Source organism: Micrasema longulum, unplaced genomic scaffold, assembly GCF_059751315.1.
Source record: "Micrasema longulum isolate JH-2025_06_02 unplaced genomic scaffold, ASM5975131v1 h1tg000147l, whole genome shotgun sequence".
NCBI lineage: Eukaryota > Metazoa > Arthropoda > Insecta > Trichoptera > Brachycentridae > Micrasema > Micrasema longulum.
The window spans coordinates 1384285-1411681 of NW_028277353.1; the positions used below are offsets into that span (position 1 = coordinate 1384285).

Below are 27397 nucleotides of genomic sequence, written 5' to 3' on the forward strand. Positions count from 1 at the left end.
TTTTTTTACACCATAACTGGCCAGGAAGCCAAATTACAGTGGTGAATTAAAGCACAGAACACACAGGTTAAAGAAAAATCACATGTTTTTTTTGTGTTCTCACCGGGAGTAAACTCGGAACCTTTCGTGCGTAAGTCAAGAGTCTTAGCCATTACATCACGGAGGCCGTTGTTTCATAAACCTTTTAGATTTATTAGAGAACTTAACTTTTATATCAAAAGTACAAAAGATTTTTTAAATTAAAAAATACCCAAAAATTTTGCATTTGTTCAGGTCTGAGTTAAACTCATCATATTTTGAATATTCATTCAAGACATTTAAGTCTAAAACATTTTTGTACGTCTGTTTCGTCTTGTAACTCACACAAACATAGACAAAGATTTAAATAATATTGAATAATAAACGTGGAGTTTTACGAGTCTCAAATTTTGTGCACTTTTTTACCAATAAATGATACATAAAAATAATAATCAAAAAGCAGTATGTGTATACCTACTGTTCAGTGTGTGTTTGTTTTTAATAAATGTATGTACCCATCAGTGGCGAACGGTGACTTTTTTTATAGGTAAGCTTTAATTTTTTTCATAATTTGCACCTGCATGCACATACATACATACATATAAGTAATCTCGCAAATGAGTGGAGGCGTATAAAAAAAAGTATATCCAAGTACTTGGATTTTTTTTTGTGGTTTTGTGTAAAAACAACTTCTTCTCTCCAGTTCCAGTTTCACCTGCTGGCAACAGAAGACGCAATACCTACTTATTTTTAATCAAAATAATTTTAACCAACAACCCAACAAACAAACTATTTTAAGACAGTACATGTATGCAAAAGTAAAAAAAAAATATATGTTAAAAAATAAGGACAATAAAATAAGTATATTCATAATTCCTTTTTGTTTGGCACTGATTAAAAACACCGTATATTTGTTTGTAATTTACATTTTATACTGCAATTATTTAGGTACTAATATAAAAGAAAGTAAACATTTTATTGTAAGACGTCACTCTCATTATGTACACAAAAATTATTTTTTTCTTGTACTATATTTTTTTTTTTGAAAAATTAAAAAAAAACAATAAACAATAAGATTAGATTTAAATTAATTTATTTATGTCAAAATACATAATTTCAACGTTACATATTACATAACATAACAATAACATTCATTAGAAATATTCGCAATAATATTGCAACAAAAAAATCACGTGACCGTCGTGACCGCCGCTCTGCGCCGCGCCGAACCGTCAGCTTCGTTTCCTTCTAAACTGAGAATGAATAATGCAAGAAATTGACGACACCGAGCGAGGCGCCACTAGCTAAAACGCGCGGACTAAAAAACTGGCGTCATATGTCAACAGAATACTATCAAACGAAAATGGTCTTTAGGAAATAATGCTCGAAATGCTACTCTTCAAATAGAGAAGCTTGAAATAATATCTGTAATCTGCAAGTGAACTTAGCAAGAAAAATATACGCACTGGGTTTTTGAATGTTAATGTATTGAAAAATAAGCTGCAATAATCCGAACCGGGCAATGCGCTGGGTGCGTATTTAGTAGCTTATATTTATTTTTTGAGGAATACATAAACAGTGACGTTAATTTATAATAAATATATATTATTTTATTTATTCTCCTATAATTAAAACTACTATAAAACATTATTATTGGTAGTGAAATATAATGGTAAACTGCGAATAATCGATTATATGGACGGTTCGCCCCTGGTACCCATATGTTATGTTGTTTTAAATTAATAATATTTTTAGTCTGCCTAGTGGTCAAATGGTCATCGCTTTTGCCTACCATGCACGAGGTCTCGGGTTTGATTTCGATTCCCGATATGGTTGACATGAAATATTTTTTTTATTTTTTTTTACTTTAGAATCTTTCTTAGTTTCTTGACTGGCACCTGAAGCGTAACGCTGATCATCTTATCTTCATGTAATGAAAATGGTCAATGTACGCTGCAGTTGGTGTTACCAATTTAATGTCCTATGCACCATTAGGTGCGGATAGGGAATGATAATGATGAGTAAATTATTCAGTAAATCCACAATGGTTAAAAAAAAAGATCAGGGATGTCGAACTAATATTACTTGGTGGGCCAAATAAAATAATGCGTGTCTGATGGGTTTAAAAAATATTTTAAAACTTAATAGGTAGGTACTAATATCGCCATGATCGTTGAACAACAGCGCATGTGATTTTCTTCAACTTTACATGAGAGCGGCTTTTTATTTGATTTTTTTTACGCTTGGTCACAACCCGATGAGCACAAAATGATATCTTAATCTGCTAGTTTTTTCATTTACTGGGAACGGGGTGAGCGCTGGGTGCGTTTATTGATATTTATATCTACTGTTGGAGGAATATATAAATGGTGGCGGTAAATTATGGTAAATAACTATATAATAATAATTCTGAGATTATGATGAGCATTGGTTTGTATGTTCCTGATAATTACCTAAGACAGCGTCATCATAGATTGTTTCATATTCCGATATACAGGACCAACCTACCTATGGTTATGCCTGTTGGAAGGGCTACCGCTATGCTGAACAACATAGCTCTGGATGTTGATCTGTTCCATATATCCGAAGGGGTTTTCCGGAGCAGGATTCTCCTACTACTTTGACATGAGTCTCTTTTATGTATTTTATATTTTTTTATAATATGTACATATTGAATTTATGTTTGTAATGTATATGTTAAATTTAAATAAATGAATTGAATTGAATAACAATTATTTAATTTATTTTTCCATGAATAAAACTACCATAAAACATTATTTTAGATAGTCAAACATGAATATAAGCTGTGCATAATCGCTTATATGTACGATTCGCCCCTGATCGATGGTCGATATTGGAATACTGTATTTAAATTTCACCAATAACAAAATGCAAAACGTACAGAAAGTTGAAAACCTCGAAAAGGACACACAACACCATCGATTGGGCCACATGCGGCCCGCTGGCCAAGGATTGGGCATGCCTGGTGTACTCGTAGGTTTATAAGTTGCTAAAAATAAAATAAAAAGCTCACGAAAGTTTCACGAAGTTGGAACATGTATTTATTTTTTCCTCTCCTACATTGTAAAAGGACCCACGTTTTTGGGTAAAACTCTCTGGTTGGATCCGAGATTGTGAGAGCGCGCGTTTCCGTTAACGCGTGATTTATATCTAACAGATACCCGTCGTCATAGGAGGTGGGTGTTTGTGGGTGGGTATTTTTGTACACACAAATGTGCTATTTATAGATTTTATCAATGAAATAATCATTCAAAAATTACGCTCTCTTCCATCTTTCTTTTAATCAAATAAAATATGTTCTTCATACTTTATTTAATGAACAGCCTAGCCGTCTAATGAGGAAGTTTAGCCCTACGGGAAAATGGATATAAAAAATGTAGGTATTCTAACTAGAGGTAAAAATTAAAATATCAAATTGTAATGCGAAGTTTCTTGAAAATGTATGAATAAAAGTATATAAAATAATTTTAATAAAAACGAACTACTTTGCATGACGTCACTAGTTTTTCTGAATCAACTAATGATAAGAGAGTTGAATTTCCGGTTTACGTTAAATCAACTGATGAATCCGCAAAACTCATTATTGGGCCTTTACTCATAAACTCGGCGTTAAGTTACGCCTAAGTGTAGTGGTTTAATTCGGATCGTAATACCATCCTTATTCTACCACTATAATAAGAATGGTATTCCTATCCAAATTATACCACTATACTCAAATTTGACTTTATATTAAGTTTATGAGTAAAGTCCATTGAGAATTTGAGATGTCAAACGCAAATAATTTCAAAAATACAAAACTTCATAGTGCTGGTAATACAATACATAATTAAAAATAAATAAAACTAACTTCGTTTTATAGTCTATTAACAAATAAAAGAAACCACTAATCTTTCTCATTGAGTGGCTGTTTGACGGCGACATATTTATATAAATAACACACACACTTTAGAAAATGTTAAAAGAGAAAGATAATCTTGCATCGAAAAATTCCTTCAAAGACGCAAAAAATATAAATGTTCAAAGCAATATTGTTGTAGCTCTTCCAATAGGCATATTGTCTTGACGTTGACGCTGCATGAAATAAATATCCGGAATATAAAAACAAACGTTCCGCACAGGTGACAGGGTGGTCGAAAATACCGCGTAGCAATCGAAATGATAAATGAGTAGTTAGATACACAATTACACATTCCTTCGGGTCCGTGATTACAATGGGAAGTTAAGGACGACATACCTTCACCGTGACAGTATAGTTGAAGATAAATTCTCCCGAGTGATTACGAAGATACACTACCGACGCGCTATTTTCAAGTTTTGAGATTGGTACGTCGCGTCGGTATGTATCGACGGGTCTAGTACCTCACGGTACACACATTTATTCATTAAAAATTAACAAAAATTTGGTTCCCCGAGCTGTTTTTGCTTTAATTACAATTTATTTAATCGTTCTTAGGTGGCCGGTTTTCTTTATAAGAGAGAGAGAGATTTAAAATACGAGAGAGAAAAAAGTAAACTTTGAATTCTAATTAATTTCTGAGACAACTCTTAATTTTTAATCTGAACGGCTAGATGTTACTTTATTAGCATATTTATTTATTTTTATTTATTTATACTTTTACATTGTTTGTATTCTTTTTTTTATACAAAATAATGTTCCCTCACCGTGCCGAAGGAAACATTTTACAAAATGTGAAACATGCTAATTTAAGAATTAGTTGTTTAACAAAGTTAACATACAATATTAGAGTTTGTCCAAATGTTCATAGACAAAAGACTGGATTTCACCCCCTCGGGGGTCATTAAGATTAACAAATTACAACAAACCAGCCAATGACAGGTCATAAGCCCTGTAAATGCCTTGACTTCCATATTCCCTTATTTAAGGTATTCTCTATCCCTGTTGTAATTTGTTAAAGTTAACATAATAATAATAATAATAATAAAACGTATTTAATCTAATTAACCTAATTATTATTAACATAATAAACAATATAGACTAAAATAATCATAAAAAACATCACCAATTTATATAGACCCATATACCAAATTTCATAAACAGTACACACATTTTACCTATTTGGCTTGATCCACTCATCGATCCGTGTGCAACCCACCTCCACTATTCATTTCTTAATAGCAATTTTATACTGTGAGTACTTACTAATTGTCCTTATGGATAATGGAAGTAGATTTTACACTTTAACCGAGTAGTAGGCCAATCCTCTTTGACCGAAGGTTGTATGATTTTTTTTGCAGCATCAGGGTGGAGTATCTAGTAACTCGTGTATTTGTAACGGAAGGTAGAGAATAATGTTTATGTGCGTATAGTAACAGAGCTTTTACATTAAGTTGAATATAAGAGCATCTAGTTGTAAAAACATTTCCACCATTAAAAACAAATTTAGTTTTAATATTTTTTCCATCTGTTGTACCTACCATCTTCCTGAGCGTTATCGAGATGTCAAAAGAACCGGCTTTGTAGTAGATTTTGAAAATATTAATTTTAAGAACATTAAGGTACTGTAAATTGGGCGGGATAAGAACAAAAATGCTTGAAGAAAGAAATGTGTTGAGGAATGTGTTGTTTACCATTATGTTGAACAACATGTAAGGTATGTTCAGCAGACTCAAATCAGTGTTTGATTTCTTATATTATAAGTTTAAATATGGAGTTCTACAAAATAAATACCAAATCAATCAATTACTATTTTAATCAATACGTCGTCTTCAAATCATTAGAATAGATTTAACTTAAATATGTAGAACAGATTTAACTTAAATATGAGTACCAACGTACTTAAGATTCTTAATTTCAAGAGGCGTAATCTGCGGGTTGAGAAGTAATATTTTCGTTATTTAAAACAAAAAAGTACATTTTTTATCAGAAATTCCTTAGAAAATGCTAGTGTATTTTGAAAGGTGGACGTTTTAAAAAGGCAAAATCTTATGATTTCCGTACTTTTTATCAGCTTTTAGCATTAATTACGCCGTAGTAGAACGTCGGAATAATAAAGAAACACAATGTAATGTCTCATTTTACACGTAAGGCCTCATTTTACAAATAAAAGTAATCCTTCTTCAACAAGATTAAGTTAACAAAGTTTGTCGACGACAAGAGATCTAAAATGAAGTAATTATAATGCAGAATGCGTGCTCTTCAGTTTATAAATCAAGTTTTATATTCAAACCTGGTTTCGGAGGAAAGTTAAAGGCTGTGTTTGTGTAGGTAGTCCTGGGATTACGTGGTTTTCCTATTCAGTGCAGTGTAAAACGGGACCTCGTGGGGTAAGGACGTCGCGGCGCGCGCTCTTCTCGCGGAAAAAAGTTTTACGTAAAACTGAAACTGAAATAACTTCGTTTTCAGATTACAGAAATTGGAAAAAAAGTTACGACAGTTCAGAGGAAAACAAAATGTGATACATATTGTGGCATTTGCTCTTGTGAACATTAGTAAATTAATGCGTGTAAGTGGTAACAAAGGTATGTGTGAAAATCAATTCAAATTGTAACAAAACTAAATCAAATAAGACCGCTCAAATTGTCTAAAAGAAATCCCAAAATAGAAAATATTATGACGTTTTATATTTTTATAACTGATTGATAACTTGTCGGCTCATAAAAAATTAAAATAATTAGTTTTTTTTACTGTACAGAAAATGTTACTATTTAAAAATAAATGGAATGTTTATTTAAGAGGAAAATTCAACTTTTGAAGGTTTATTAATAATGAGTTGAATTTCGTAATAAATAATTTAATTACTTTTGATTAAAGTGATTGTTTCATATGAAACAAGTTTTAATGAAAAAAAAATTAACAAAGAAATTAAAATATCGTGAAAATTTTTCATGAATTAATTAATTATTCCCATTTGGTATTAAATGGTGAAAAGGGGACTGAATTAATATACTAACTGCAGCGTATTTGGATATTTTTTGTTAAATTAATGTAAAATGATCAGTCTTACGCTTCAGGTGCCAGTCCTAGGACCATGAAATATTCTAGAGTGAAAAAGCGCTTTTTTAATAAATATTTCATGGCGTCTATGTGCGGAATCGAACCCGAGACCTATTGCATGATAAGCGAGCGCGCTGACTATTTGACCATTGATATTTTTATCAGATAAATAATACCACGGAAACCAGTATTTGAATTATTTAAAAATAATTCACATATTTACCTAATTATGTTATAAAAAAATTACATACATTGTTATTTTATTTTCTCCTCTTTATTGAGGCAGTCTGCCAAAACATAACAATACGATTAAAAAAAATTAATTAAAAATGACGTTATTTAATAAATATAAATGCTCAGTTTATAACGACGCATTTAGAACCGACCCATGCCTGTGAACTTAAAATGGTTCTATTCCAACTTGGTTCCGAGTTTGATTCTCTCTGAAATAATGCTTTAAAAATACCATTAATCTTTACTATATTCTCTACTTTAAAAAAATGTTCTCGTATCCATTATATATTGTAATTTTTATTAATTATGAGTTGACGGTAAACAAATTTACAGTTTATATATATATTATGGTATTTCGAGCATCTATAGTAAATAATAAAAAAATATATAAAATAATAAACTTCATCGAAATTTACAAAATATTACATAAAACTAAAATTAATAAATACAGCTTACTTAAAAAAAATATAATTGTCAAATTTTAAATGAATAGTGTCCCATTCGGTATAGGGCTTTTAGTTTCGTGGAGTTATGGATACGTTACTTAAAATACAATATGTTTTAATTAATGAATGAATAAATAAAAAATATTTCAATGATTTATTTTATAATTATATTTTACATTTGAAGCACTAACTTTGTGACTATTTGATATAATTTATTTTTTTAAATGAAACCACTTTGTTTTGAACATTTTTTTTTCAACCTACCGGTTATTAGCAGAATATGTTAGGATTTAATATTTAGTAAACACTGTTGAAATAAAAAAAAGATAAGATAAATTAGTTAATTATACCTCGATAAAGAAACTTGAGTGGCTTTAACCGGTGGACAGAAAAAAAGTTATTACGAACAAAGTCGTTTTCGGTTTATTTTTTAATTATTTAATTTTATTTAGAGAAAACGTTTTTTTTTCTGTAAATACTTGTCTTGAAAGTTGAATTATATATATATTTTTCACACAATACACGTATCCATTTATAATTATTATTATCATCATTCTCTTTCCGCACCTACTGGTGCAAAGGCCACTGCATTAGTACACTAACCGCAGCGTATATTGATCATTTTTGTTATTTATTTATTAATTTACACGCCCTACGGGCTTTCACATATATTAGAAATTCCATTCAAGTGCAGCAGTGAAACATTAGTATGTACATTTAGTTAAAATTAAAGATAACATAAGAAAAACTAAAAGATACAATAATAAGTAAAAATAAGAAAATGTACCAACATAGGTATATGGGTACATAGAAAAATATTTAATAAAATTACATATGAAAACATACACACTTATATACACATGCATATGCATACATACACACACACATATACATACATGCTTGTATACATACATACATACACATACACATACATGCACATACATATACATTCACATAAGTTTATACATTATTATAGAGATACATGAGAAAAATGAAAAATGTTGTATGAAGGTAAGATGATTAGTCTTACGCTTCAGGTACCAGTCCAGGGACAATGAAATATTCTGATGTGAAAACACCTTTTTCAATTAAGTGTTTCGTATCACCCATGTCTGGAATCGAACCCGAGACTTCTCCCATGGTAGGAAAACGCGGTGATCATTACACCACGAAACCAACTTATTAATATGGAATTCGAAAAATGCAATAACATACAAATCATTATGAGTGTGTTTTTACACATTCGAAATAATTAAACATAATTCATGATTAGGCAGAATAAAAAATACAGCAAGTTCTGTGTATAAACCGGAACTTCGGACGCGGGATTTCGATATAGTAGCTAAATGGCTTTCATTCTCTGGTAAAAATCCTGATGAAGAGAATCGAGTATGAAGATTTTCCGTTTCGTGGTCTTGCGATTGGCGCGTTCTCCCAGCTCGCACGAGTCTTAGAAATCGATTCCTCGAAATATTTGTAAAATATATAAAATAAAAAATAAAAAAATAATTTTAAAAAATTACCCGAGAGTAGCCATTGAGTCAACAAAACTCACCCGGACAAATCCGCTAGGACAAACATTTTTTAGAAATTGACTTAAGAAGTCTCTACATTTCATACTTTTTTTTGCTCCACAACAGGCCAGGAGGCCCGCCCACTTTCAATGGTGAATTACAGCACAGAGTACCGAAGCATGAGAAAAATCTTTTTAATTATTGCGTTTTCCCCGGAAATCGAACCTGGAACCGTCCATGCGTGAGTCCAGCGCCTTAACCACTACACCACGGAGGCCGCCATTATATTACGGGCTATATTTAAAGATAAAATACCCTTCTTTCTTTTTATACGCATACCAATTTTTATTTTTTAAAATCTATTACAAAAATCCCAGTTAATTAGCCAAAAAAGTTGTTTGTCACGAATGTATCTGTTTTTCATTAATCTTCTCTAGTTGATTGATTTTGCCGAAAAGCAAGATTAAACTGACTCTCTCAGCAATCATTAGCAGTCAATACCAGAGTATTTCTTCACTTGCTGAAGTATGTCTCGCCTAATTAATTTGTATTCAAAATATAAGACTTACGATATAAAATCAATTTTATTTCAGTATGAAAATTACCACACTTAAGTATGTTTTTATTTCCCACAAAATAATGGAAAATAGGAAATCAATGATAGCTTATTTATTTATTCACAGTATGACATTTAATTTAAATTTTTTGAAACATAAGTCCCCAAGTTATGTGTTAAGTTGGGAAGAATGATAAACTTAAACAACGCATACAGACATTATACAAAACAAGAAACATCATTTAAAATGGCACATGGCACATCAATATAAAAATAACTAGCCTTTGATTTACACGAAAAAAACTTAAATATTTGAAAAATCATCAAGGATATATTTTATTGTAATCATGTTTTATGCTTAAATTACTTTAATTTCCAATTTTTTTAATCTTAATTAAAAAAAACCTACGAAAGAAATAGGTACAAATGAATTAATTTATTCGAAATTATTCTTAAAACCAAATATCTCTAAAAACCCTTCAAAATTTTGCACTTTCTTTACTTTAAAATCGTCTACATCCGCTTCCTAGTTGGAGCCCATGGCAAGCCCATGTGCATCTTCCCAAGTCAGGTTCGCGTCCCATAGTGCTATCATGCACTGTTGACAAACAGTCACCAGGATCTCGAGAACCTGATGCTTTGCAAAGTAGGCTAAGGTTCTTATGAGGCAACCACAGTATATGGCAGAATCCGGATCAGGAAGCTAAAAAAATGCCATCAAAATTAATATGCCGGGGTAAAACATAAAAACTGAAACATTCTTAAATGAAAAAAGAAATGTCTGCCCCGTCGTGTTGTAGCTGGCGTAGTCTACTATCCACGAGTTTCTGTGTTCGATTCCTGGGAGGGTCGACATTAAATATTTGTTTATTGGGTGGGTTTACACTAAACTATTTTACTGTGCCTAGACTGGTACCTGAAATGTAAGACTGTTCATTTTACTTTCCTATAATGCATGATTGAGATAGACTGCATGTACTTTTAAAATGTACTGTCATATGCACCATCAGATGCGGAATATGATTTGATGATGAATAATAAGTGTTATGTTGGATAAATATCCGATTAAAAATCGCATAAATAAACAGTTATCTAAAGGAATTCTAGAAAATGGTTTTCAAAAGAAACATTTATGTTGAAAAATTCAAATGAAGTACAGGCAAAGGTAAAAATATTTAATTACATGTTCAACTTGTATTGTTACCTTAATCTGCCACAATGTCCGTGCATTCGTTAATATAAACAGCGTTTTACCTCACTCTTAATTGAAAAATTAGGTTGAGCTTAAAATAAAGGGTACTTTATTTGGTAGCAAGAAAACAGATTCAAAACCTTTAATTTATTATAAAAGTAAAATGATTCTGAAGAAGATTTTATCAAAACTACGGTCGGTGGAAAATGGGGGACAAAAACCCGAAGTTTCTAGACTAAAATTGGAGAGGTAGAAGGTATTCGTAGTTGCTAGGCCGGAGACATAATTAACGCTGAGTGCGCTCAATTTAAGATTCCTCTCATTTATGGGACCAACTTTTACTTGACCACCCCGTAAATACATTGTCTATGGATTATGCGTTCTCTGCAGGGGCAGGTTGTACATATTACCCACAATTTATTTATTTATAAATTTATTGCAACATACATATTTATTACTAGGGAATCTATATAAAACTAGAGTATTTAAACATGAATATGTAGTGTTCTCTGGTTAGAGTAGTCTCCATATAAGATGGTTCAGCCTGTTCGGAAAGAATTTGAAATTAAATGAATTTATTTAAAGAATCAATTTGTAAACCACTTTTGAGGCATTACATTATGAAAATGGCGCAGTATAAATTATCTATAATTATCGGAATTTTTTAAATATTTTATATGAGTAGTTTCTATACCAAAATTGAAAAAAAATTACATAATTTAAAATAAATAACCAACAAAATATAACTATGAAATATTCATTATTAGAGATGTATATATAAAGTATAGAAAATCACAAATATGTATTAATAAAACATAACGACATTTAATCATAAATAATATGGGAATATATGAAATAAAAACTAATATTTTATTTATATATTTATACTTTTACATTGTTTGTATTCTTTTTTTTATACAGAAAAATGTTCCCTTACTGGGGTGTCCCGTGCCGAGGGAAACATTTTACAAAATGTGAAACATGCCTAAGATTAGCTATTTAACAAAATTAACATAAAAATAACAATAAAAAAAACGTAATTAATCCAATTAACCTACTTATCATTAACATGATAAAGAGTAAAAAAACTAAAATAATCATAAAAAACATAACCAATTTATTTAGACCAATAGAACAAATTTCATAAACGGTACACACATTTTACCTATTTGGTTTGATCCACTCATTGATCCGTGTGCAACCCACCTCCACCATCCATTTCATTAATATAGTAAAAGACAAGATCGCAAATAGAATGTGTACCAATTAATTAAGTTAAACATTTTTTATGGAGTCGTGCACTTGATAATTCCTACATATTATATTATTACAATGTGTTTTGAGTTTATTTAGCCTCGTGCTAAGTATATGGACGATTGTTTTCGACATGATGGCTGCTTTCATGTAAAAATGCCGACTAAGGAAATCGAGTGGGGATATGTCTATCTCGTTGTGTGGTGGTTGATGCGTTCGCCTACCATTCTTGAGGTCCTGGGTTCGATTCCTGGTAGGGTGAAGGTGATATACTAATATTATAGGTTTTGCGAACTGTAGTAAATCATTGTTTCGGGACTGGCACCAGAAACGTGAGACTTATCACCTTACCTGCATATAATATACGATCGAACAAAGCTAGATGTGGTTTATCAATTCAATGCCCTATGCAGCACTCTAATTGCTGAAAGTTTAAATGATGAGTTTAATTATTAACTCATTTTCATCATCCCGTCACAACGGATCTTCGCAGGTCGTAGTGACGTCAGGAGCTTGTAAAGCATTTACCCCAATTTCAGAGTTTCGCTTTACAAGTTCAGAATACATTTATAACAGGAACATATTATGCAGTGATGTGTCATTTTCCAAATGAAGACAATATTTTTTTACCGGATTTCTTCGAAGATTGGCGTCAAAAAACATGGAATAAAAGAGGCAAAAACAAAATTACGGCAAAGAAAAAATATGTAAGGAGCATCAAAGAGAAAACTGAAGTAATGATATGTGAAATAAATGATAGAGAAGATCGTTTTGTGCTGAAAGTATTTGACAGTATTATGCTTACTAAAAATTAATTTAAATTAAAATTATTTACCAACAAATAATGGTATTACACAATCCTTGTGTGAACTTCTGAAACGGAGAGATGACTCACAAAAAGTTGCTCAAATGGCTCAGTCAGATGAAAAATTGGAAAAACGTAAAAAAAGGAAACATAATACGTCTGAATTTAATAACTTGTAATGTCGTTACTGAACTTATTTTTGTTTAATACATATCGATTATAATGTAAGTTATAAAAAGTTGTTTTAGTTTTTTTTACAACGATCTAAAAAAATATATATCATTACAGAGAATAAAAATAAGTGAAATTTATAGTGAATTGAAATTATCGGATAATCCTTAGCCCGATTTTTTTATGTTTTGCCGTTTGAGGCCGTCGCTTTCGAGATTGAAAAAATGACGCACAACTGTAAAAATAAACGTATCACCGAACGCGCCGTTAAAAAAATGAAAAGAAGCTGCGCCATGTTTTCCTAATAAAAACCTGACGTATTCTATACGCGCGTTGCCTACAAACACCTACTTTGGGAGGGAATATTGATATCACCCATCTATAAATTTATTTTATTATTGAAAAGTACTAAGGGTTGTTTGCAAGGCTCTCGGGAACGAATTCATTCCCACCTCTGTTGCCAGTCGGCTATTAGTATGATCCTGGGGGATCTACTATTCTCAATTAGATCCTCCTGTTGTCCGATCAAGATAAATGTTCGCTGGATATTGTTTGAATGCGCATAGAATGTGGGCTAATCGTTAACTCGGGAATAGCATTAAATTCAACGTGGTCTGAATAACAATTCCTACATTATTGGAGGGATGGCGGGAAACGAGAAATATGCAGTTTGTTTAATAAAAAGGGAGTGAAAAACTATATACATACAACAAAATTAATTATTAATTAAATTAATCATTACTGTAGTAAGAAATTTAAGTTGTTTGGAGACTGAATTTTTTTTGTTCATTGACTACACTCTAAAACCTCTGCGTTCACGTGATCAATTCAAACAAGATTTTCAGCTGAAATCGAAACTTATTTAAATAACAGAGATGAAGAACATTCAAGAGAAGGTAATATATAAGTCTAGGCATCTACAGGGCTTATGACCTGTCAATGGCTGGTTTAAGTGACCACTTTACACACTGTGTAACATTCACGATTCTGCCCATATTTGACCATCTATATTCCTTCAATTCGTTCATCTGTTGATGTTTGTGAAGTTAAAGAGCTGAAACCTTTATTTATGCGGGTGAGATTCATCTAATTGAATTATTTCACCTACATACTGGCCACTTAAACCAGCCGTTGATAGGTCATAAGCCCTGTAGATGCCTAGACTTCTATATTACCTGACTTATAATGTACCTGGCTACCGCACCCGTCACACGAATCTATCTCTTTTCCATGTACCTACAGTTCGCACCAACTATGCACAGAACTCTCCTCTAATTCGCTTGACGCGTAATTATAATTAATTTTTCAATATCATAGACATATTTAACTGCAGTAAACTCTCTTTTAAAACCAAAATTAAAAAACTATTAAATGAAAAAAAATATGTTTCTTTATAAAAAAAAATATTTTTACATTATAAATTTAAGTTGTTTCTATTCACTCATATTAAACACACACTCACCCTGTCCATAAACCTACCCTCACACCCATATACAATCACACACATATTTACATACCTACCAAAACCACACTCCACTCTTTTACACACGCATCCTCACACAAAAAAAAAAGCTCGCACACATGCACTTCTATGAATTATATCTAACTGAACTGGATTTTTGTAATTGTATTTATGTGGAAAACTGATTTGGCGGTACATGTTTTTTTTATAATGTTGTGTATATTTTTTTTATTGCTGTTGTTTTTCTGAATAAACAAAATTAAATTAAATTAAATTACCTGCTCTTGAATGTTCTTCATCTCTGTTGTAATATGTTGATATAAACAGCTCCCCAGGGAGTTGAATCCAGTCCTTATCTACAAAAATTTGGAAAAACTCAAAATATTGTTTATTTGAATAAGTTAAAATTCAAACGCCCAAAATTATACGTTTTTTTTGTTAAACCTTTTGTTAAAATAAATGCTAATAAAAACACAAAAATAAGAAATAACAGGCATATATTTAATGAGTAAATTGTATTACTTTTAGCGCTTTTTTGTTCGTTTTTATGTTATGCTTATGTAATAGTTCTCGAATGTACACTATGGAAACTTTAACTTATTAACTACGAGCTGAGCCCGGCAATGCTTTGCTATTGTTAGGTTTTAGTATATAGTCGGAACTTTTATACCTAACAAAAATACACAAAATCGATGTTTCGTTGTCCCGTTTTCCGCACCTCAAAACTTTTTAGACAGCTTTCAAATTTCTGTATTGGTACGTCTTGCATTTTTCAAAAATAGTTATCATATTTGCATACCGTGCGCCCGAAGACAGCGGATAAAATTAGGCATTTTTACGGGATTTTGGATGGTTCTAGTTACTACAGTAAACAATTTATAAAGAAAAAACAAAGCCATAGGAATACGCCAATGTGTCAGTCAGCGTGTAAAAAAAAACACTGTTCTAGTCCAAAGTTCTCAAATTTCTAGAAATTCGAGAACTATCGTTTTTTAAACTTTTTATGCTATAATTTGATAGGTTGAATATTTTATATGAAAATTGCTTCCTTTGGGCACGTTAAAATTGTGTAACTGTATTAAGTTAAAAAACTGTGAAAGCGCTAAAATTTACTTTCTATAAAACTTTTTTATGCTTGGACTTCCTAGCCTCAATTTTAATTCAAAACAAACTTAAAACATATTTTTGAAAGTTAATTGCCTATTACAGTGTGCTTAATGTTTCACGAAATCAATATATATTACTTCAACGTTTTGCTTGATGAGGGTGGAGATTTTTTTTATAGATACCCTTTTACAATTAACTTTTCGCACTTCAACAGGGCAGGCACTTTTTTTATAGCGGTGAATTACTGAAATAAATATGGATAAATGTAAATAATTAATCACACTCTAATTATTTGATCTCACCGGAAATCGAACGCGGGAATCCTTCGCGCGAAGAAGTTGCCATGCTACATTAGTTTTACATAGATTCGTCCAGTTAAAAGTTTAAAAAATCAATGTTAATTTGGCTATTCTAGTAAAAAGATAAATATAAAAATGCAGATAAATAGTATATATTTAATAAAAAATTAATATCACGAGTTGGACGCAACTTAATTTTACAGAAATCCATTTAAAATTATTTCTGTATACTTTTATAAAAGTGTTGTCAAGATTAATATAAAAGCTAATAGAAGAACGAAAACCACTTGAAGCATTATTTTTATCGACTTTTTGTTAATCTAGTCGTAAATTAAGGCAATAAATTTACGTGAAAAATTGCGAATCATCAGTAATTTTTATTTACGCCATGTTCATAAAATATCACATCAATGTTATTGTAAGACAAAGTGATTTAGCAATGTTTCTAGGGCTCAATTACAAATGATCACCGTGGAAAAATAAGAATCTTATTGCTTTTCCATTTGATTGCCTACGTTTATTACACCCTGGAGCGTACCTGCCGTGCTTACTTCCCTCCCGCACAGCTATAGGGAAATGGGCCATATAATAAGGAAATATTACCCAAACCCTTATAGCCTATAGCCAATCCTTATGGCCGATATAGCCACGGCCAGTTGCCGTACATTATGCCAACAGTAAAACATCAAACAGTTTTGTTAAGCTATTAAATGTGTAAAAAGAAAGTACGTAATATAATTGTCCGTAGTTGTGATATTATATACAATTAGACCGGTTAGTATACAAACTCATTCTTATTCTTATTCTAAGAGGTGGGAGACAGTGCTATGCAAGCTCTTGACGTCGTGGCAACCTGTAAAGATCTATTGTGATGGATCCCCGTGAATAGTTTACGCCATCTAAGCTCAGGTTTATAAAGAGGTACTGTGTGAAAGGCGAGAGTTCTCATTTTGCTAAATCTCTCCCTCCAAGCTCAAATCCGTAAAGTATCGGACTATTAGATAGGGGGCGAACTCTTTAACATCCTCAGGTTTAACCAGTGGTCTTCCGAGGATAAGACTCCTTTTATGATGTAAAACATGACATTCACATATAATGTGTATAGGTGTTTCCTCATCTGCACTGCAGAATCTACATCTAGAAGCTTCAGGAAGGTATATTCAACCAATGTGTTTGTTTAATCTTCAGTGCCCTGTCAGGGCTCTTGTGATAACCCTCACTTGGTTTCGGCTGAGTTTAATTAGGTCGAAAGCAAACATTTGCAAGAACCCTTTTATTAGTTCCTTTGGGTGGTGCTCACCTGGTATTTTTTGCAAGAGCATTATGCTCTGCTTTCTTAGATCTTTACGAGGAGCACAATAACTTAACAGGAGGAACAAACAACTCATATGATTAGTACATATTTCACACAAACACATTTTGACTACCTATGTCCAAATATACAAGTACTGGATTTAACTCTCTAGGAAATTTATTAGGCTGTAATGATTAAGAATTATGAAAAATGACGAAGAACCTTCTTATAAAGGTACTGAAGAAGGTTTCAGCTCTTTTACGCAACAAAAATCACTAGATGCAAGAATTCAGGAAATGTGGATTGGAAAAAGCATTATTAACACGAGACAAGTTAGAATTGCAAAACCTTGAAATTCCTAATTACTTGGCAAAAAAAATATTATTTATTTATATTATTTGTTACATAAAGGGAAGGTCAGTAGTTTTATTCTTTAAGTACCAAAATAGGAACAATCCAATAGTGCAGCAACCGTTGAAATCAATATTTTACGCAGGGTTGCGAGCAATCGAACTCAGGACCTCAAAAATGATCGACGAACGCCTCAACCAATACGTAACGAGGTGGACAGATCTCCACTCAATTATGCAAGATTTTTACCTGAGATTAGCCATCGAGTCGAAAACGCTCGACCGGGGCGGGTTCTGGGAATTTTTCGTACTCAGATCTGTATTCATTATTCGCAGATTATTGCCATGCAAACTTTTTGGATGGAAATCAAATAATAAAATAATATATTTAATTGGCACTTACGAGTAGATTAACAGATGTTAAAGGAAATTTTATTTTACGTCTGATTTCATAAAAATAAAACAATAGAAGACACTCATTCAATATTGCAAAGAATGTCTAAGATATTCAAAAATATTCCATTTGATAAATTAAGTTTTCGTTTCGTTTCGTCCTTTACGATGTTTTTGATTATCTGAATAGACCCTTATTCTGGCTATTGTTAGCTCTCGGATTAAAGACAAATGTTTCGCACGACAGAACAAAGATACCTACCCTTATAATTTGACGAAAAAACTCTCTCGATTTCACTGTATTTAAATCGTTGTTCCGCGTATAATTTGTTCTTAATTTTCCGAATAGCGAATTCTTATACAGATGAAGGCCTTTAAAATGAAAAAAAAAAAAAAACATTTTATAATTTAGTTCTGCTATACTTAATAGAGTTTACTTAAAAAACTTTGATTAAAAGTAATATAATTGTAAAACGTCAAAAGGTTTCAAATGTTCGATTGTGTTTCAGAAACAAAAATCGTGTTAAAAATGTAGTTGAGTGTCAGAAAAACAATGAAAATATGGAAAAAACAACACTGATTTAACAGTTGGTCTGATGTCAGGCAAGAAAAGTGTTTCGAAATGTACCCAAGTGGACACCGAGTTAGTTTCTGTCTCTCTAGCGGGAGTGTACGGGGAGGGGAGAGTCACTTCTCCCGGGGGGAGGGGCGCGCCCTTTCCCCACCCCCACCTCCATCACCACCCGCGACACCACCGCAGATTACGCCGGACCTTCAGTGACGGCCACAGCAGGAACACAAGCGAGGAGTACTTGATTAATAGCTCTACCCTGGATAGCTCTTTTGGTAATGACGATCAAGAGGATCCCCCGTACAGATACGATCCTCCCAAGTATTCTGACGAGCAACTCATCTCGAGAGCATACGGTAATCCCTATCCTCATCAGCCCGAGCTAGTTTGCAACTGCGTTCACCCAAATTACTACTACAGTAGTAATACTCTCCCCAGGGAGAAACGTCATGACCCATTCTACTTCAGCGATCAAAACATATCCACTAGAGCCGTGACAAATAGATCTAGCGAAGAGTTGATAAACAGCCAACGAAGCCTTGATAGGAAACAAAGATCTAAGTCTCAGCTATCAAATGACCGGAAAAGCAGGGCAGCTCGTAATTGGGACAGACGAGTCCAGCAAAAGTTTGAACTGAACTTTTTACCTGTTAGTAAAGAAAGGTCTCTCGATGGCGAAGATTATCAGTTCAGAAACATCAACCACCGGGAGGCGTGTTCCCCCAGTAGATGTGCTCACTCTATCTACTCTGGAGGAATGCATCAGCCCAGAGTTCACGCTCCTCAGTGTCGCAAGTTCGCCGGATTTTCAGCGAGCTTTGAACGGGACACGTTTGATTCCCAACACATGTTCAACAAGTGCGAGGGTGCGTGTGATGATTACTTCCTTGACGAATATGAAGTGGGTAAGGCCTGCGCAAGATCATTGCCTCCACACTTTGGAGACGACGGGAGAAGATCCGAGTCCAGAGGAGACGGAGAGATGAGACCTAGGAAGAGTTGGGAGCGGTTAGGAGGGAGACGAGTAATAGTGCCCGACGGTTGTGAGCAGGATGATTCATTTGAGATGATGTACAACGTGAGTGGCTGTCAGTGTGAGCGATGTGACCATGCTGGCTTCCCTGGAGGATATTGTCATCATCAGGTAAATTCTAACATTTTAAATTTAATACGATTGCATGCATTTTTTAAATCATTATTTAACCATCATGGTTTTAGAAATGAAATGTAATTTACTTTCGACCATACATACATGTTTAATGTATGTAAATCCATTTTTTTAAATCACGTATTCGAAAAGTATTAAATTTTTTTTTACTTTTATTTTTTTTTTTTGTTCCTCTTTCAATTATTTTCCTATGAATATAATTGTATAAAATAATTGAAACTTTTCAATATTTTTTTTTATTAATATTTCAGTAAAATCGACAAACATGATATTGAACATTTTAAAAGAGTAACTAATTTATTGACAAAAAAAACATTGCTTTTTTTATTGGATTTCTTTGGGATATATCTTCCGGCTTTTCGTCGATCTCTTCGCCACTAAAACAGAGTGGAATGAAGATGGATTGGCATGGTTTAGCTCAAAGACTTAAATATTAATACTTAAATAGTGTTTATATTGTATGCCTTTTTTTTATTGCCCTTGCTTGTCATTGCTAGATAGTTTTATATTATTTTTGTTTGTGTATATGTCTCTTCATTTTACTGTTGTTATTGGCTTAGGCCGTATATATAATAAATAAATGAGCGAAATTGATAGGAAAACATATGGTCTTTGAAACGGTTTTCGGGTATGTAGAGAAAGAATTTTCTTAAATATTCAACAAAAGTTATGTATTTTTTGGGTCTTTTGTAGGCATCAAATAAAAGAAACAAGAAATACACTTGAAAGAGACAGTTTTTTTTTCTTATGATGCTATTTGTTCAAGTCATTGATTAATTAATATATTCATTAATCAAACAATAAACTTATGTATAAATATGTTGGAAATAATATTAATCTTACAAAATTATTATTCTTTTTTAAAAGTGCTCCATGTCTTCGTCACTTTGACCCTCAGCTATGTTAGTTGGGGAGGAGCTGCTGAGACGATATTAGACCCATTAGTTAAGGTAAAAAAGAGTCATTAGGGTTTTTATAAACAAAAACATGTAGGTTTCCTAATCGAGAGCTTTACAAAATTGATATTAGGTTGGGGAAAGAGTAATTTAGCTTAAAAAAGCTTTATTTCAATGCTTTATACAAACTGTTACAATCATCCGATTAAAGTCAAATATGCGCCGTTCTGTTTGATTTCATTTCATTTCATGATGATAACTTGTTGCCAATAAGAATCCAACTTCAAATTTTATTACAATATTTGAGTTTGTCCAAATGTTTGTAGACAAAAGACTGGATTTCACCCCCTCGGGAGTCATAAAGATTAACAAATTACAACAGGGATGGAGAATACCTTAAATACGGGAATATAAAAATGTCTAGGCATTTACAGGGCTCATGAATCGGGTTGTGGTCCTGTGGCTAGTGTCTCAGACTCACGGACCAAAGGTCTGTGGTTCGAATCCCACTCTACCCCAACTTGATTCCCATTTTCTAATATTGAGTTATTTACAACTCGTTGAAAATGGCCTTCAAAATGAAATATTTGGGTATATTGTAAGAACGCAAATATTTCTTTTAAGTAAAAAAAAAAAAAAAAACGACCAATGACGGATCATAAGCCCTGTTAATGCATTGAATTCCATATTCCCTTCTTTAAGGTATTCTCCATCCCTGTTATAATTTGTTGATATTTTATTTTTATTTTATCGACATTTTTGACGACAGGCCTGCCAGAGCGCGGTGCATCATTTACCTCCACTACACCAGAACGAAATTGCTCGAACCACTGTTGTGCAGCACGAACCGAAAGAGTATTGGCTCCGTATACATTGCAACTTTTTTGGTCGCTTAAAAACGTTAAATATGGCGAATTTCTTCCTTCGAGACCTCCCCACTTTACGCACGATAGTTCACGACTGAACCGACCAAGCGCAGTATTATCAAAAAACGTTAGTAGTATATACTTACACCTTTACAACGCCGTATAGTATAATTCGATTTGACTGATAATGAACGAGATATACTTATGTGTAAAAAAAGGGTGCTAAATACGAAATTACTTTTTCCCCAACCTGATATTGCACATTTTTGATAAATGACAAGAGGGTTCTAATGCATGCCTGTAAAAACAATTAGCAGAATATGCCGTGGGCACAATACAAAAAGTGTCTCAAGGTTCCAAGATCTCGAAAAGCGATGTTTTAAAATGATTTATTTTTTTATGGTTAACGTTTGCTGGTAAACCAAGAATCACCAAAAAAGGCAAAATGCCCAATCTGCTCTGGCAGAAAGATCACCTAGTGCTAGATAGCGATTAAGTAGTTATGTAGTCACATACTTGTGTATACAATGTGTCCCGGGCTCAAGTGACCGGCCGTTGTCATATGAAAATACATAAAAAGTTGCCGACAAAAAACTTAAAAAAGGGTATCTTTTATAAGGGAAAACTACTAGGGTCGGTAAAGTGAGTCTCCCGAGCGCCGAGGGGCGGCACGGCACGGCGCGGCGGTGATTCACAGCACCGACGAGAGTATCTACGTGTAGTTCCGAACACAACACAGGGCCGTGTTTGGGTTCGTATTTCTAGGAATCTACGAAAAATAGATAAAAACATTGTTTTAGTGTATTTAGTAAAATGTTTATCAATAATAAAAAAAAAACTTATTAATATCCAAATTATACCATTATAATTCAGTGTAACTTTATTTATGAGTAAGGCCCATTATGTAAAAAATATATATATATTTCTATAACACAAATCTTTTTCAATATTTTCCATCAGTTTTTTTATCATAACATACATTCAATTTTTGATGTCGCTGCCCGTTGGTTTCTAAGAACAGGCATCTGCTAATTCAGAAACCGGTCGTTTTAGGTTTTAAATGTTCTGCGGCTCTGTGCCGCTTTGCCCGTTCACCACATTCATGGTGTAGATATGATATAATCGGCAAAACAGAATAATATATTTAAAAAACTTTTGATGTAATACGAATTCACCAATAAATAATAATAATAAAAAAAAATGTACAATTTTATTGCTTTATTTCACGGATTTAAAGATGAATTAACATTTCACTCAGTTATATCAACATTGCAAAACCATGACCCGGATTCAATTTAGTAAATTTGTAAAAAAATGGTTACTGGGTTTAGGTCGAGAAAAATCGGAAAACTTACTCAAAATACATTCTTAAATAATTGATTAATTTGGTACAATTGTATAGTGAATTAATTAGTAGGTAGTAATGTTAATTTTTATTTTTGCATAAAAATGTCTGCCTTAAAACAGGTTGTACCTAGTTAGGCAGACAAGACATGATCCAGAGAAATCTATTACCTAAGTGTGTATGTAGTAGATAAAGTAATTGTTATTTTTGTTAATAAACTATGATTATTATTATTATTGTTAACTTTTTCAATTAATTTGTCATGGGTATGATCTTGATAAATATTTTATTTCAAGTATATGAAGGTAAAGAATATTATATTTCGATACATTCTTCGTATTGGGCATTTTTACGCGGGTAGGCTTTCAATTTAGCTCAAGGTTATATAAAAATAAGTGAAAAGTTTGGCTTCCATTATTAACACGTAAAAGTGTTTGTAACCAAGTCATAAATAATTTTATGAGGATTATCTGCGAAAGTAACCGTAGGGGAAATTCTGCTAATAAATATGAATTTCACCTTCACAATATTGTGAAGGCGTTAGTTAGCCTGAAGTTTCTAGGTGATAGACACTTTGCCGAATTCCTTACATCTTTATATTATTTGTGATAACAGAAATTCTTTATATTAACCCCACCCTTCCTACGTACGTATAATGTCGTAACCCACAAATTAGGATTTTGAGTTTTTAAGGTATTTCATCTATATACCATTATTTTTTTAGTCTCCGAGATTGACAGCTGTCCATGCGACGATAAAACTTTTCAAGATGTTCCTCACCTGTTGATGCATTGTCCATTTTCCGCTTTCAAAGACAACAGCTGGAGGCGTGATGCAGAAGCCTGGGTTAAGATCTATGCAACATCCCATCGATGATAGATAATAAAGAACTCACACGAGAGCATAGTATCATACATGGGCAATATAGTGCAGGCAATTGGTAAAATAAGCCAAAGTAGGGAACAAAATGCCAAACAGTCCTCTAGTGGAACGAAAGGCCTGTTGACTACTGCCAACAGGCCGGCTTCTCCTAAAGAGTTTTAAGTGGTTTTCTCTCTAAATGAGCAAATGCTGAGAAGTTCCTGATTGGCCCACATAAGAATATTCCTCCTGATCCCAACAGTTAAGTTAAATTTAAATAAATTTATTTGCAGAAAAATCCACTTTTTTAAATACAAACCTACAAAAAATATTATAAGCAAGGTAAGATTTTTAATGATAAAAGCAACTCCCATAAAAAAAAGTCCCAACGACGAAAAGAAGAATGTTCCAGTACGTTACTTTTTTGGGACGCATATTGTCGTATCTCATATTTTATAGAAAGTATACTATTGTGTGAACCCTTGCGATAATTTTCGCGGGACGAATGAGATTACCGGAAGCGACGTAAATATCAGTTACGATTGTGTTCTCCGGACTAGACAGACTAGACCACCACGTGCATTGTTTTTTTTATTTTTAAATAGCATTTTTATAAATATTTTCCTCAATTAACCGAATTAAGTTAACTGGAGTACAAAAATGTGATAGAGTCTTAGAAACTTAATCTAAACTACGCACAATTGAAACTCCAACAACAGATTCAACGTATAATAACCAAAGCCCATATTTGAAATGAATGACAGCAAAATGTTTAGTAAATAAAATAAACCAATTGATTATGTTATATATGTTTTATTTGTTATAATCTACAGGATAACACTATATGCTATCGTTAATGCTTCTAACGACTACATACATTGTCAGTTTGAAATTTTTATCGTATGTACACAAACAAATTATTTATTTTAAAATAATCCCGATGTAAAATGATGTATGTCATTTATGCAATATTTTACATAATGTCTTTTACGAAATATAATATTTATTTATTTGACGGACTTATGCAGTCCATTCTAACAATGGTAAATACAATTTATTTTAATAAATACAAGCACTAATAAAATAATATACAATTAAATAAAATTAAAGCTAGGACAAAACTAAAATAAAAATTACTACCTCAAGACAAGATCCGGTCAATCTTAGTAAATTTTCAAATCTATAAAGACTTACTCCAAAAAAGTCCAGATCTTATCTAGAGTTTACAATATGACACAATCGGGACATTGGTGCATGCAAGCCATAGTTTGTCTGTGTTGATCGAGGAACAGCACATTATTATTTCGCAACCGGCGGATCGGAACATTGAATGCCACTTGTTCCAGTAACGATGGTACATCAATTAAGCCATTTAGCAAATTAAACATAAATATGGTGTCAATGTTATTTCTTCGTTTTTGTAGACTTGAGATTTTTGACATTGACTCCATTTCTCCGTAAGTGTAGTCTCCCCTCTCGAGGCCAATCATCCATGCTACTTTTCTTAGCAAACAATGTTGCACCGATTCGATATGATTTATCCGGCCTACATAGAAGGGATATACCAGATCACGGATGCATATTCTTAAAGAGGACGAACAAGTGAACAATATAGTCTTTTAACCGTGAACATATTAGTAAAGTCACTAGATGTCCTGCAAACAAAACCCAAAAGTTTTAGTGACTTGTTAATCACAGTATCAATATGTTCATTAAAGGTAAGTTTACAGGTAAATCATATGATATTCATTTCTATATTTTACTCAACGACTTTTCCAAAGTATAATACCTTATGTACATTTTTATAAAATATGGTAATCATTTCTAGTATATTGTAATTAAAAAATAATTCAAATAGATATAAAAATAAATATGCATACAATTTTTTTCAAAAAGCTATATTGTTTGTTATTTTTATATAATGGGGGCCATAATGGAGTTACGTAAAAACTAAGGAGGTAGGGATATAGAGTTTTGGAGGAATATTACAGAAATATGTATTCTCATAACAACAGAACCTACTTTTAGATACAAAAATGTCCTTCACTACTTCGAGAGTCAGCAAATTTTAATTCATTGTATAATGGACTCACCCTTCCTTGAGAAATAGGGAAAAGGATTTTCCTTCAAGGATTTCCGAAACGCTTAACAAGGACGAATTCCATAATAGTAAAATATTATATCATTTATCATAATAAAAAAAATGTTTTTTTACATAAACCTAATAGTTTTTTTAATTTATTTTATTAAGTTCTATGATTAACATAGTCTAATATATATTTGCAACACAATATTTACATCTATACTTATTCTAACATTATTTATCACTATTATGAACTTAATATCCTAATTTATAATATTCACTGTTTCACATGTACATTTTCATTAATTATATTCACTATTTACACTATATACTACCTAATATTTTTCACATATATACTTCTTACATTTAATTTTAAATATATTTATTTTTTTATGCTTTCTGGCATTTCCTCAAATAGTTGTATTCCCTTGTACATAAGGCAGTTCTGGGACATTGCTTTTGATTTCTTTTCCAGTCTTATATTTTTAGATCCTCTTGTTGCATAATTATGAAAGAACTCATTATTTTTTTGTTTATTTTGAAAATATCTCGGAACTATTCCTTTAATAATTTTGTTTATTTCATTAGCAACATTGAATTTGATTCTTTGATCAATTGTCATGATATCTAGAAGATGAATCATTTTCTTAACTTTTGTTCGTCTCCCACATCTTAATATTATCCTCATCGCTTTGTTTTGTATTATTTGGAGTCTCTTTAGATCTCTTTCATTACCTAAATATAAAATACTGGAGCAATAATCAATGTGGGGAACGATAATACTTTTAAATATCAGCAGAGAGGTTTAAATATCTAATTTATTCCATATCCTTCCTAATAAGGATACCTTCTTTGCGATTTTCTTACTCGTATAGTCTGCATTTTTTGAAAAAGATAATTTAGAGTCAATCCAAACTCCTAGATATTTTATGCTTTCAACATTCTGTAGTTACATTTATTCGTTTTATTGTGTTTGTAGGTACTAAATATTGTAATCTAGACAGTCATTAAAAACGACAGGAATTATGGATGTCAAATTATTTATCATCATCCTTCCTTTTTCGCACCTAATAGTGCATAGGGCAATGCATTTGTAAACCAACCGCAGCGTATCTTGATCATTTTTGATACATGAAGGTAAAATGATCAGGTTTAGACTGCAGGTGCCAGTCCAGGGATTATGAAATATTCTAATGTAAAAACACCTTGTAACAAAAATATTTCATGTCACCCATAATATCTCTACATACATTTTAGCATTTTTTCATGAAATATTTTTAATTAATAGCAATTTTTTAATAGCCATAAATAGCCGCGCTTCAAAATGAAAATCAATCTTATCACTTAAAACGCTAGTAGTTTGAGGATTACTATGGCTTTGAATCGTTTAAGAACAGTTTAAAAGTACTAAGTTCAAAATTCCTCTCAAACATAGTTACAACGCACGCTCCACGTATAATTGTCAATTTTTTGTCAACGAGGTTGTCAATTTTTTTTAAGTTCGAGATTAGCAAAAATTTACAAATCTGCTTTCCT

At 32.2% G+C, this 27397-nt stretch overlaps 1 protein-coding gene across 2 annotated transcripts in view; it reads left to right on the forward strand.

Moving 5' to 3' along the window:
- The first annotated feature begins 6301 nt into the window (after positions 1-6301).
- Positions 6302-27397, forward strand: part of LOC148284150 (dipeptidase 1-like) — a 275985-nt gene continuing 254889 nt past the window's right edge. The window contains exons 1-2 of one of the 2 annotated variants that reach the window (XM_088242587.1): positions 6302-6519; positions 18581-19786. In XM_088242587.1, the coding sequence (XP_088098713.1) occupies positions 18668-19786 (1119 nt within the window). In that variant the 5' untranslated portion in view covers positions 6302-6519; positions 18581-18667. The remainder of the gene's footprint in view (positions 6520-18580; positions 19787-27397) is intronic. The other variant, XM_088242588.1, reaches the window with a different exon arrangement.